At 38.0% G+C, this 12,516-nt stretch overlaps 1 protein-coding gene across 2 annotated transcripts; it reads left to right on the forward strand.

Moving 5' to 3' along the window:
* Positions 1 to 1,892: 1,892 nt before the first annotated feature.
* Positions 1,893 to 12,496, forward strand: nosip (nitric oxide synthase interacting protein). Of its 2 annotated transcripts, none has more exons than XM_053339301.1 (10): positions 1,893 to 2,027; positions 4,232 to 4,343; positions 5,842 to 5,947; positions 6,136 to 6,217; positions 6,496 to 6,631; positions 7,130 to 7,290; positions 8,707 to 8,823; positions 9,204 to 9,274; positions 9,360 to 9,468; positions 11,207 to 12,496. In XM_053339301.1, exons 2-10 carry the CDS (start codon positions 4,274 to 4,276, stop codon positions 11,276 to 11,278), a joined length of 924 nt encoding a protein of 307 aa, XP_053195276.1. In that variant the 5' UTR covers positions 1,893 to 2,027; positions 4,232 to 4,273; the 3' UTR covers positions 11,279 to 12,496. The 2 variants fall into 2 exon arrangements, with proteins under 2 accessions (XP_053195276.1, XP_053195275.1); XM_053339300.1 differs by lacking the exon at positions 1,893 to 2,027 and adding an exon at positions 3,960 to 4,052.
* Positions 12,497 to 12,516: the final 20 nt, after the last annotated feature.

Below are 12,516 nucleotides of genomic sequence, written 5' to 3' on the forward strand. Positions count from 1 at the left end.
CCAGAGGTTGAGCCAAGTCAATCTGTTAACAGCTTTTAGTTAGTTAGTTAGTTAGTTAGTTATGGCGCTTTTCCACTACACAGTTGCAGCACTACTCGGCTCGACTCGACTCGGTTCCAGGAACGACCTTTTCCATTACAAAAAGGTACCTACTCAACGTGGGCGGGGTCGTCATAGCACGGCTCCACGAAACTGCCGTGACTTCGTTGTATACGCGACACAAACACATACACAATAGAGGTGATGGTGTACTTGCTGCTGTATGTGGCTTTTTGTCACACACAAAGCAAGAAAATTGAGCCGTATGGCTGTAACACTGTTGCCAGTATTTAAAAATTAGATTCTTGTGTGGGACGGCTCATGACTCTTCCACCGACAACTCTTCTGACCAATCAGTGGCCGGCAGTCTGTTGACGTCACATTTAGTATTGGCTCGGCTCACTTGGAACCTCAGCAGGGCAGGTACTGAAAAAGTACCAGTTACCAGGTACTATCCCTAGGGGAAACACAAAAAAAAAGTTAATTCGAATCGTGCTGGAACTGTGTAGTGGAAAAGAACTAACTAACTAACTAAAATTAGTTAGTTAGTTAGTTGCTTTTTCCATTGCAGAAATCTTGGTTCTGCATTGGGCAGAGGAGAATAAACTACAAAATGATTTTATCTGTGCTGATCCTTCAACTCCAGCTGCCAAAATATTCTATCAACAGTGTGACAGTATACATTCCAGACTTGTGTCAATTATGTTTGACATAAGTACATGGACATGGAAATGAGGAAGTGGTTGGGTTAACAAAACAAGCTGTACAGTGAGATGCTCTAGATTTACAAGCCCTAATAAGCTAATCGGAAATTAAGGTAATAGTAGGGATTAAAGCAGCAGAGGAATGGCAGAGCAGCGGAACACTGAAGTGGGGACAGTTCCTGTAGACTGTATTGACAGTTTCTATTGTTACTGCTACAGCGTGATGACGAGGGGCGCAGGGAATACTGGGTACGAAAGGTTATTGTTGGTCTTTTCTTTAGCTAATAAAAAGCTAACAGTTGTTACACCGTGACTGTCTGCAGTCTTCCTCATTCATGCACATTTACAGTTCCTACAATTTAAATAACGAAATCAATTCAAATTATATTCAAATTCTATTAATATTATTATTATTATTATTATTATTAACATTCATGTATTATTAATGCATTCAATAACATAAACTTCTTCCCCGGAGTTGTCTGTGCTTTCTCGTCTCACAGGTCTCTGGGCCTGTAGACATCCGGATGACAGACTCCAGACTTTTTCTTGCCACTGTCGCCAAGTGCTTGCTCATGTGGGAATGTTGGGTCTCTTTAATTAAACTTGAAGAGTACACTTTAGACCTGCTCTATGTGTAAAGTGCCTTGAGATGACTTTTGTTGTGATTTGGTGCTATATAAATAAAGATTGATTGATATTAGAAACATAGATAGACAAAAGAAATGAAGAGGTCATTTGCAATAGAATCAGACATGGTCATTCCACCTTAAACAGCATAGTATATGGTGACAGGAAACCTTCCAAAAAGTTCCCGTGAGCATTGCCAGGTTGAGGAGTAGCCTACGCTGTGATTGTAAGCATGGATCGAGAGAACAGACAACACACAACTTTTTTATTTAAGCTTGCAAGTCACATTCAAACACTTGACATTGACTTAGAGTGGTGGGTCGAGGTAGATTTTCTTTAAAATGATTAAAAAACATTATTAATAGTTAGGATTTCATCTGCAGTCTGCACTCCAAAGCAGAACGTGGCGGTAATGCATCTAATACGCTGGTTGCCAACCGCCACTAAAAACACAACGAAGAAGAGGAGCGAGGAACCGGAAGCAGAAGCAGACAAACACGACGACGAAGAAGAAACATTGTTGATATTATGGATGATTAGCATGTATGTCTGCATCAGAATCAAATTTAAAGAAACTAGACATAGAGTAAACACAAGCCATTCGTTCATGTACCGGAGCATTTAAGACACCCCCAGTCAGTATCTGCACTACAGGTAGAAGTGGGTGAAATATCACTGGAAATGATCATGTTGGCATATTGGATCATTTGGAAGGACATAGGGCATCGCATCTAGTAAAAGCTATCATATGAATGTTGGGGACACAGAAAAGTTAAATCCAGAAGTTTTTAGTGGATAGGCAATGAAAAAGCACAAGAATAAGGGAATTAAAACATTAGTAAAACAGTTCCAACGTCAATCAATCAGCAATATCCGGATAAAGTTTTCATTTTTACGGATGGTTCAAAAGACATAGAAACAGGATGCACAGGAACAGCAGGATTTATCCCAAAATATGAAATAGCTATCAAAAAGAGGACAACGGATCATATCACGTGTATAGAGTAAAGATGATGGGATTATTGGCACTACAGTGGGTGGAAGATAAAAGTCAGTACAATGTAACAATAGCAACAGATAGTATTTCAGCACAAGTATTCAGGGAATACATGCTGGCAAGATATTTTACCGGAAATATCAACTATACAGGCTACATAACAAAGGTGTGGATATTTCTTTCCTCTGGGTTCCTGCCAATGTAGGAGTTGAAGGAAATGAAACAGCAGACATTTTGTCCAAACAATCATTAAAATCAAACACAATAAATATTGAAATACTGTTTGTAGATTTTGTAGATTTATTTTTTTAAGAAGACATGGACAATGCATATTAATCAAAAACATTAACATACGTAAATACATAAGTATATACGCATAAGTAAATACGCAAGATTATAGACAGTGGCTAATTTCCATCTTTAGTCCCTAGGGGCAGGTTGATGTTAAATACAATACAGTATGTATGGGCTCAAATCCATTATCAGAAAACACATATATAGAATCTGGCAGGACAGTAAGGATACAGGAGGAAATACATACAGGGGGAATTAAGTACAGAGAGGAACGTCAGGAGTTGATCCAAGTGCTGGAAAAAGAACATGACATTAGGGAATATGTTAGGGAGTATTTCACAGAAAAGGTTTGGTGTTTTAGATTCAGATTCAGATTCAGATTCAGCTTTATTTATCCCAGTGGGGCAATTCAGTTTCTACGAGCCCAACCTCACATAGACAGACAGTAAACAACAACATTTGCTCCCACACAACAACCTCAGAGCAGGCGACAAATGACCAGAGGGGAAATAAAATACAATACTACACAATACGATATTAAATACAGCTGAATAAGAAACAGCTGGATAAAGTGCTTGAGAATATTGCACAAGAATGTTCCTCTAAGTAGAGCAAAGTGCAAGTGCAAAATGAAGTTCTAGGGCTTTTTTCACATAAAAAATATACAAAGGACTGTGCCAGGCCCCAGGAAAAGAAAAAGAAATCATATTCTGCATTAAGCAGCTGAATGGCAGAAGGAATGAACTGGAATAGCGGTTTGTCTTTCTGTGAGGGGGCAGGTAACGCTGCCCTGACGTCATTAATGTGAATTCTTTAGAAAGAGCGTGCTCACTGTTGATGATACAGACAAACCGCCAAACCACCAAACAAAAGAAAAAGTTCACAGGCTCTCGATGTATGACAGGTATACAGTACACAAGATGGGTTTTGACACATTAAAGAGTTCAACTTCCGCAATAAGTAGGTTCTTTGCTGACCCTTTTTAACAATTGCCTCAGCGTTTACATCAAATCTGAGACGGGAGTCAAATATAGTGCCCAGATATTTGTAAGTATCCACTATATCAACATCTTCACCATGAATAACACTATCCATAGGAGTAGTCTTGTTTTTTCTAAAGTCGACCAAGAGTTCCTTGGTTTTAGAGACATTTAGATCAAGGAAACTGTCATCACACCATTAATTACATGTTTATAGGACACAGGTATAGGAAATAGGATATATTCCTATATACACTCTAGTCCAGTAGGTGGCGGTAAATGCACGTGAAACTGCACTGGTTGCCAACCGCCAATATAATAACCAATAGAAGAAGAAGAATCATTGTTGGTTTGACACTACTTTAAGACGCTTTCACGGGGTACAAGCCATTTATGTCCTATAAGATTGTAAGTTAACTGTATAACCTTCCACGTAGCTCTGGTAACGCCTCCATTATCTCCAGCCACCGTTCCTTCTTTCTTTTTCGAATGTAACCTTTACTGAACACGTATGTTTACGTCTAGTGTTAGCTTCTACGTTAGCATCGATGATCACAATTGCATTAACACCATTATTTCCCTTCCAGTCCCTCCAGCTGGATTCACTTATTAAATCTGTGTGAACTACAATGACTCGCCATGGAAAGAACTGCACGGCTGGAGCAGTCTACACATACCACGAGAAAAAGAAAGATACAGGTAACACACCATGTAGCTGTAATCATGACACGTTAGTTAAACACGTAGCACTGGTTACACGTTGTAAAACAGCAGACCTATTAGTGAAGATGTTCCCTCCAATAAATGGTGTGTTGAAGTTAGAGGTCAGGTGTGGCCAAATAGTCCACCAGTACCAATTGTAAGAGCCACACACACACACAGCAAATACCATTAAGATGCAATGACAGTTCAGACTTACTGATCAAATTCTTCCCATAGTTTTCTTAAAGTACCATAAATATGTGCAAAATTTGCACAAGTACATACACTAACTCGCTCATTTTTGTAGGCACACCTTGCTTTCATATTTCGTGGCATAGATTTAATAAAGTGCTGGAAACATTCCTCAGAGATTTCCCCCACACAAAGGATTGATAGAATATTAGTATATCAAGTTTGAGTCTATTATGCCATCTGAAAAGTCCAGCTAATTAAGTTAGGGCAGACAAGCTGACCAACAACTGTTGGACAGCTTTCACCCTGTGACCACAAATGAAAGCTACATGACAATTTACTGGTTAGTTAGCAGTTAAATGGTGTCAGGTTATTGAAAGCAAAATTAGCCAAAACTGACATTCCTACTGTTGACTATGTCTGCATGTCTTTGGGTTGCTGATTAGATATTTGTGTTAAGGAGCACTTGAACAGGTATACCTAATGAAGTGTGTATATGTTGCTTTATTATAGTTATTTAGTCATGATGATTTGGGTCAAAAGCCTTGTCACAGCTGCTCGTAGAACACAAACAGAAAGTATGATGGCATGAGGACTTCCTGTTCCTACTGTGATGCTTGACTTGTTTTGTCAGGAATTAAATGTCAGTTTTAGTGTGACACCCTTAATCAGTTTGTCATCCTTTTATACATTTACACTTTTATTTTAGATTCAGTTTACACAAATAATTTAATCATTCGAAATGAGATAAGAAATGTATTTGACATGAAGAGGTCCAAACTCCAGCAACACTTGGAGTATAAACAACAACTTTATTATGAGATGAATGCATTTCAGCTTGTGGACCTTCATCAGTGTCAGCATAAGACACATTACAAATAATTAACACGGGGGGGAAACATAAATCAAAATAAATAAAACAGTCATATACAGTACTGTGCAAAAGTTGTAGGATCCATCAAGCAGTGAACAACAGTTTAGACTGCTGCTGTTTTACAGTACTGTATATACACACACTTCAGTCAAACATCCTGTAGACACACTGGGTATGTGCTCACAGGGTTTGAGGCCAATCATGTTCCCAAATGCATTTAACATTACAGATTTCACTTATATAACCTGTTTCATTGCAGATGGAAATTCCAATGTAATTATATTTCAGACAGAACATTTGACCTTTCATAGAAATAAATGTCACATTTAGACCAAATTGGACAGTATTAGTATAGAGTCTATATTATAGACAGTGTAATCTTCCAGTAAAGCATGTAAGTATGTCCTGTGCTGCTTTCTTTCTGCTCAGCGGCATCTGGCTACGGGACACAGAGTATTCGACTGGGTAAAGATGCAATCAAAGACTTTGACTGCTGCTGCCTGTCTCTGCAGCCCTGCCAGGATCCTGTGCTGACGTATGGATCCACAACACTAATATTCTTACTCATTTATTTTCTAGTTTTCTATCATTCATTTAATTGTGGTCATTTAACATCAAAGTGCATTATTTTAAGAAAAGTACTGTACAAATAAAGTTCATAATACATGAATTATTATTATTACATGTAAGCGTTACGTTTCTTGTTTGTTTTACTGTCCTCAGTCCTGATGGATACTTGTATGAAAAACAGGCCATTCTTGAATACATTCTGCACCAGAAGACAGAAATTGCCAAAAAAATGAAGGTAAGCCCGCCTGCTCCTCTGTCAGTCTCTGTTCTCAGTGGTTTATCAGCTTACTCATATTTATCAACTGACTTCACTCGATAAATCTGTTTCATCATTGTTTTAATGGTTATGTTCCTGAAACACTTGTTAATGTGTGTGCTTACATAGAACATAAATAATGTGGCATGTTTCAGATGAATTCTCTTCAAAGTTAAAAGGAAATTCTCTATTTTTACTTGAAGTTCAGAGTATTGAGAAGTCCTCTGATTCTAACTGTGGAATCATCTCATTCTTAGGCATATGAGAAGCAGAAGCAAGCACAGAAGAGTAACAGCCAGCTTGAGTCCAAGTCAGAGGAAAGAGAGAGAGTGGAGAAGTTCAAAACCAGGGAGAACAGCATCGTCTCCAAACCCATCAACCCTTTCACCTCTGGTATGTGTGTGTGGCTTTACTCCTCTTAATTTACTGACACAGAGCTCATGCACAGTGTACACACTAAGCTGTTTACATGATGTCAACAACAATGTCTAACAAGTATAAAATGTGATGAGGTCATAAATGCTACCTGATAACAGTAACTCCTATGTGTGTGCTACACTAAATCATGCTGCTGGCACTTTAGCATTTATCCACAGTAGAGACCTCAATCAAAAAGTTTAGTTTGATGAGTAAATTGAAACAAATCTTTATTTAAAGAAGTTAGACAGGATGTGGACAAAATGGCAGCACCTCGTTGTGTGGAGTGTGTGTTTATCACTTGGCAGTGGTGCTGCCCCTGAGCAAAGCACTTCATTTTCTGTTGTAATTGAAATACAGCCATGTCTTCATCTAGTCTCAATTCATTCAATCCCAAATCTACATTTCTCATGCTTCCAGTCTATGATCATAAATAAGACAGTAAATAGTAAGAACAACAGTTTTTCTCTTCAGGGCAAAGCAAAGGAAGTGAGAAGAGCAGGACAGACAGCAGCTCAGCAGAATCTTCCAGTGCTGGAAGCAGTTCTGCTGTTCCTTCTTCCAGCCAGAGCCTGCCCAGTTTCTGGATTCCCTCACTGACACCAGAGGCCAAGCCCACCATGCTCAAGAAACCAGTGAGTGGCTTCTCCGGTCATGTCAGCTAATATTGTTGTTGCTTATTCTTGGTTTCATGACTTTCAATGTTTATAAGAAGGGATTGAACTGTTGGCGATGTCATCGGTCAGAAAGTTGTGTGTCCTTCTATCTGTCCAAAACTTTGAATCCAATCTAGACATCTCTACTATTTGCTCAGGAGATGATCATAACAATGCTAGTCTTATAATAACCCTGGTTAGCAGCACAACACTTCTAGTCTTATAATAACCCTGGTTAGCAGCACAACACTTCTAGTCTTATAATAACCCTGGTTAGCAGCACAACACTGCTAGTTTTATATTAACCCTGGTTAGCAGCACAACACTGCTAGTTTTATATTAACCCTGGTTAGCAGCACAACACTGCTAGTTTTATATTAACCCTGGTTAGCAGCACAACACTTCTAGTCTTATAATAACCCTGGTTAGCAGCATAACATGAGACATTCACTTGTTACAGCAGCTTAATAAAATTGCACACATATGATAAAAGTAACAAAAACCATGCTATATACATACTAAAAGAAACCCTCAGGGCATATTCATGAGGAATGGCAAAATGACTGTGAACTACAATGGAAATGTACTAATTAACACACATGGAGGGAGTTCACATGAAAATGTTTAACCTTTGTGTCTGATATGGACACTTTTGTCCTATTCCGATTTTCATTTTGTGACTATTTCATAGTGGTTTTAGCAAGAGCCTTGAAAATTGGTAGAGGTTAATTATTTTTCACATATTTTTGAAATCCAAACCCAATCCTGTCTGACTCCGACCTTCCAACTCTGAGAAAATCAACTTTCCGGCACATTTACCACTTTGGACAAAAGTGTCCAATGTGTTTGATGCCATAAAAAAGGCATATTTGAGAATTTTCTTCCAGTTTTTTTGCATGTATCTTCTAATCCACGTCTCCTCTATTGATTCAAACCATTGATTTAATTTTATCACACTTTTAACCCCTTCATTGCCAGAAAATAGAGTCCCTAGTAAAAACACGGTGAAAAAAGCACATGAAAAGGTGATTATTTCCAACATACTGAATGCAAGTTGAACTTGGTTTAGGGGGATTATAACAGTCTTGATGAGTAACGAGATTGATTTCCAGGGGTCTTGAAGCATTTAGTGGGTTCTTTAGAGTCTCATTATTTGCATGACAGTGCATGTTTGTTTGGGAGTTGCTGCCATGTTCACCTATTTGCTTTAAATGTTGTCATGATATGTTCTGTTTGCTTTATATCTGCTGGTTTGAAGGCACGTTGACCCTGAATCCAAAGATAAATCCTGTTTTTAGATGTCACTTGTTGCCTTCCACTGCCAAACTGAAATTATGGGCAGACATCACTTTTTTCATCACTTCCCTTTTTCTCTCCTTTCCTAATGTGTGACAGAGTAAGGCTGTGTTATGTCCCATGTCAGGACGTCCCATTAAGATGAATGAGCTTATCAAAGTGCGCTTCACCCCACTGGACCCAAGCCTGGACAGAGTGGCCCTGCTTACCCGCCAGGTCAGTTTACATCAGCACTATACCCTGCTTTCTCTGTGACAATCATTTGTTTGTTTGTCAGAGCAGTCAATCACATGACTTTTCCATCTCTTGTCACACATGAATATAAAATATAGACTTCATAGAGTGTATCAGTGCAGTGTGCAGGGCTTAGCCTTGCAGGTAGCATTTGTGTACTTCTGCCTGTCTTATACTTCCACTCACACCAAATGGAATGTTTGACTGGATCTCTTAAAACTCAACTATTGTTTTCCAGGTGATGATGTAATACAGAAGCCACCAAAAGACAAGGACAAATGTTGGCAATCTAAGTTTATATGTGTAATCTTCTTCTGTGAGTTATGGAGAGATGCATTGTTAGTCTTGTCTCCTGTTTCTAGGACAGGTATGTATGTGCAGTAACCAGAGATGTCCTTGGCAACAGTGTCCCCTGCGCTGTTCTACGACAGTCGTGAGTACTAAAACACTAGTGTGTCATATCCACTCTTCCATTCAGTTGTGAGGTGATCTTAACTGACACACTGTCCTTTGTTCAGGGGGATCGTCGTCACACAGGAGTGTGTAGAGAAATTGATCAAGAAGGACATGCTTGATCCTGTTAGTGGAGACAAACTTTCTGACAAAGACATCATACCACTGCAGAGGGTAAGTGTGTACTTATGTGTAGAGGCAGTGTTTTTTTTACCTGGGTGGTGTAGTATGTAACTGAAAAGTAAAGATAAATTACACTTTACTGTAAAATGTATAGGGGCAAATTGTGATTTAGTTTAATATTATAAGAAGGAACTGAAATGATCAACATACCAGATCAGATTTTACATACAAAAACATTTTTTTGTATTAATAATAATAATGATAATAATAATAAAGATTATTTTAACTGTAAAATCCAGACATGCAAACTTAATGAGGGTGAAAAATGTCATAATAAAGGATGGAGTTAATGCACTAGAATAAGTGTAGTCTTACTGCTACACAAGTAATCAGTCAAGACAGCAGAACCAGGTCCAAAACTGTATTATAGAGCATTGTTGTGTTTTTACTCTTTCAAATAATCAACCATCTAAATAACTTTTCAGTACATACTTTATTCTTATTAACCAACTATTATACACATAGTATGGGAAGACTACACACCTGAAATTGCCATGTGTGTTCTGACTTGTTTAATGAGTTTGCCTCACTTGCATAATTTTGGGATAAAAAAATAAAGGATAAATATAGGAATATATTATATATGGGTATAAAATGCCTGAACACATATCCACCCTCACCCACGTTTAGATTTTCAAGAAATTTCACTTGCAATCAAGCAAATCAAGCCAAATGGTACAGAGATATATATTATATAAAGTAGAGATATCATTAATCAATTACCGATAATATTTTAACTGATTAAAAATCTATGAACTGATAATGCAAGGGCGCCACACAAACCATGAAACAAACACAAACCCCTGCCTCCAAGGACAGTGTGTGTCTTGAACAGAGGTAGCCGTTCTATTAATGCAGAGTGTCTGACAGCAGAGAGCAACATGCTTCCTACAAAGTCAACACACCAGTCATGAACTATATATGCAACACTATTTCTGCATTTATTGCAGTCATGGATGTATTATAAGAGGTACATAGGGTGCAGGCATAGATGTATTATAAGAGGTACATAGGGTGCAGGCATAGATGTATTATAAGAGCTGCATAGGGTGCAGGCATAGATGTATTATAAGAGCTGCATAGGGTGCTGCCATGGATGTATTAATGAGTTTGCCTCACTTGCCTCAAACTAAATAAAAGGACTATCCGCACACTGCATCTGACCAATTATAGGTCTTCTGTTTCTTTTCCTGAGGTAGTTCTGTAGTTCCCAAAATTGACAATAAGGAGAAATAAAGTGGAAGTGTATCACAATATGTATTGATGTTAACGACTGAAAGAGTTACTGTGATTCCACTCAATTGATGTGAAGAATCTTTGTAAAGTCTAAGCCCATATGAAGATATGAGATGTGACAGGGTCATAGATGCTTGTGGTGTTGGGGCAGAGCCAGCAGAAGGTTGATAAAAACCTTTGGATGAGTATCCCTGAGAGAGAAATACAACATTCAGTCGTAGTGGGAGAAAGGCAAAGCACAAGGCAAATCTTTTGAAACTTTAGCCAAAGCTTCATCAGTGTTATTTTTGCATATAAAACAGTCTAATCTCACTGATTTATATTTCAGAAATGAGAAAAAATGCACTGGGCAGAATGACTAATATCTGTGTGTGCCATTGGTTTCACAAAAATGCTGTCCTTCACTAATGCTAATACAGGGTTTACTGGTAAAATTCTCCAAACTGTATTTGTACTTGTCACATAGTGTTAAAATGGTTGTGTGTTCTGACAGGGTGGAACTGGCTTCGCTGCCTCTGGGGTTGACCTCCGTGCCAAAGAGGCTCGTCCAGTGATGCAAGTGTGAGCCGACAGAAGATCTGAGGATTGTGGTGTTGTCACAATGATTCCATGTTCTTGTAACAGATTATTTCACCCCGCCTCTTGTCAGCTTTCACCTATTTCAGTGCCCTTTGTTTTTTGCTGATATGTTTTCTTCCAAATGGCAATTGCATTTTTTTAATCCTTTTTTTTGCCACAGTCCATAATCAATGTTTTGTCAGTCATGTAAAGTGGTTTCCTCCTGAATAAATTGGAAATGTTATTTCTCCATTGTTTTTAAAAGGTGATGACATCTTCACTGACTGTGTCTATGTTCTAAGTTAGTTATCTAAGATCATTATTTCTTTCACTCAGCAGAGCCTTATGGACACTGAATACTGAAAGAAAAGTCCATAAAAAACAACCTGAACCCTCTATCAAGATTCAAACCTGCTGTACCTGATTGATTTTGCATCATGACTGTGTTCATTTTAAAGCATAAGAGAATGCTATGTTTGGAAAATGTGTTCTGTATAAAGTACAAAATATTGAAATTGGTTAGATCTCCAAAAAATAAAACCAAAAATACTAAATAGTCACACTGCTGCACGGGGTGAAATCTTTAGACGTAACTGTAAAAAGTAGTGTTAAGATTGTAACCCTTGTATGTGGGAATGCAGCTCTATTTACAGAGCTTTGCTAGCTAGTTGTGCTACCCTAATGTGACGACTTGACTTTTTGAGAAATGCACAATGTAGCACAAAGTCAGGGGATTGTGATTTGTAGCATGCAAATTTAATGCCAATGACTCCAGTCACCTATTACAGAGACTGGAATATTTAAAAGGCATTAGAGGATTTGCATTAAGCTGGTTTAAGTCCTATTTATCAGATCAATTTCAGTTTGTATGTGCATGAATCTTCCCTCAGGGTTCAGTGCTTGGGCCAAAACTGTTCACTTTATGTATGCTTCCTGAGGATAATATTATTTGGAAAAACACATGTTCATTGTTATGTAGATGATGCAGCCAGATGAATCCAAGCAGTTAACTGAATTCCAAGCATGCATTAAGACATAAAGACCAGGATGACCTGCAATTTTTTTGATTTGATTGAATTTTTTTTTTTAAGCTCAGAGAAAACCTTAGTTGTTGATGTATTACACATTACTCGTAAAACAAAAAGTAATTTGTTACTTTACTTAATTATTCCCTGTGGAAAGTAATCAATTACTTGTTACATTACTTTTGCATATCTCCATAGCAATGCCTGCAATGTTGTGTAA

This window comes from Scomber japonicus, chromosome 18 (assembly GCF_027409825.1).
Source record: "Scomber japonicus isolate fScoJap1 chromosome 18, fScoJap1.pri, whole genome shotgun sequence".
NCBI classification, from domain to species: Eukaryota; Metazoa; Chordata; class Actinopteri; order Scombriformes; family Scombridae; genus Scomber; species Scomber japonicus.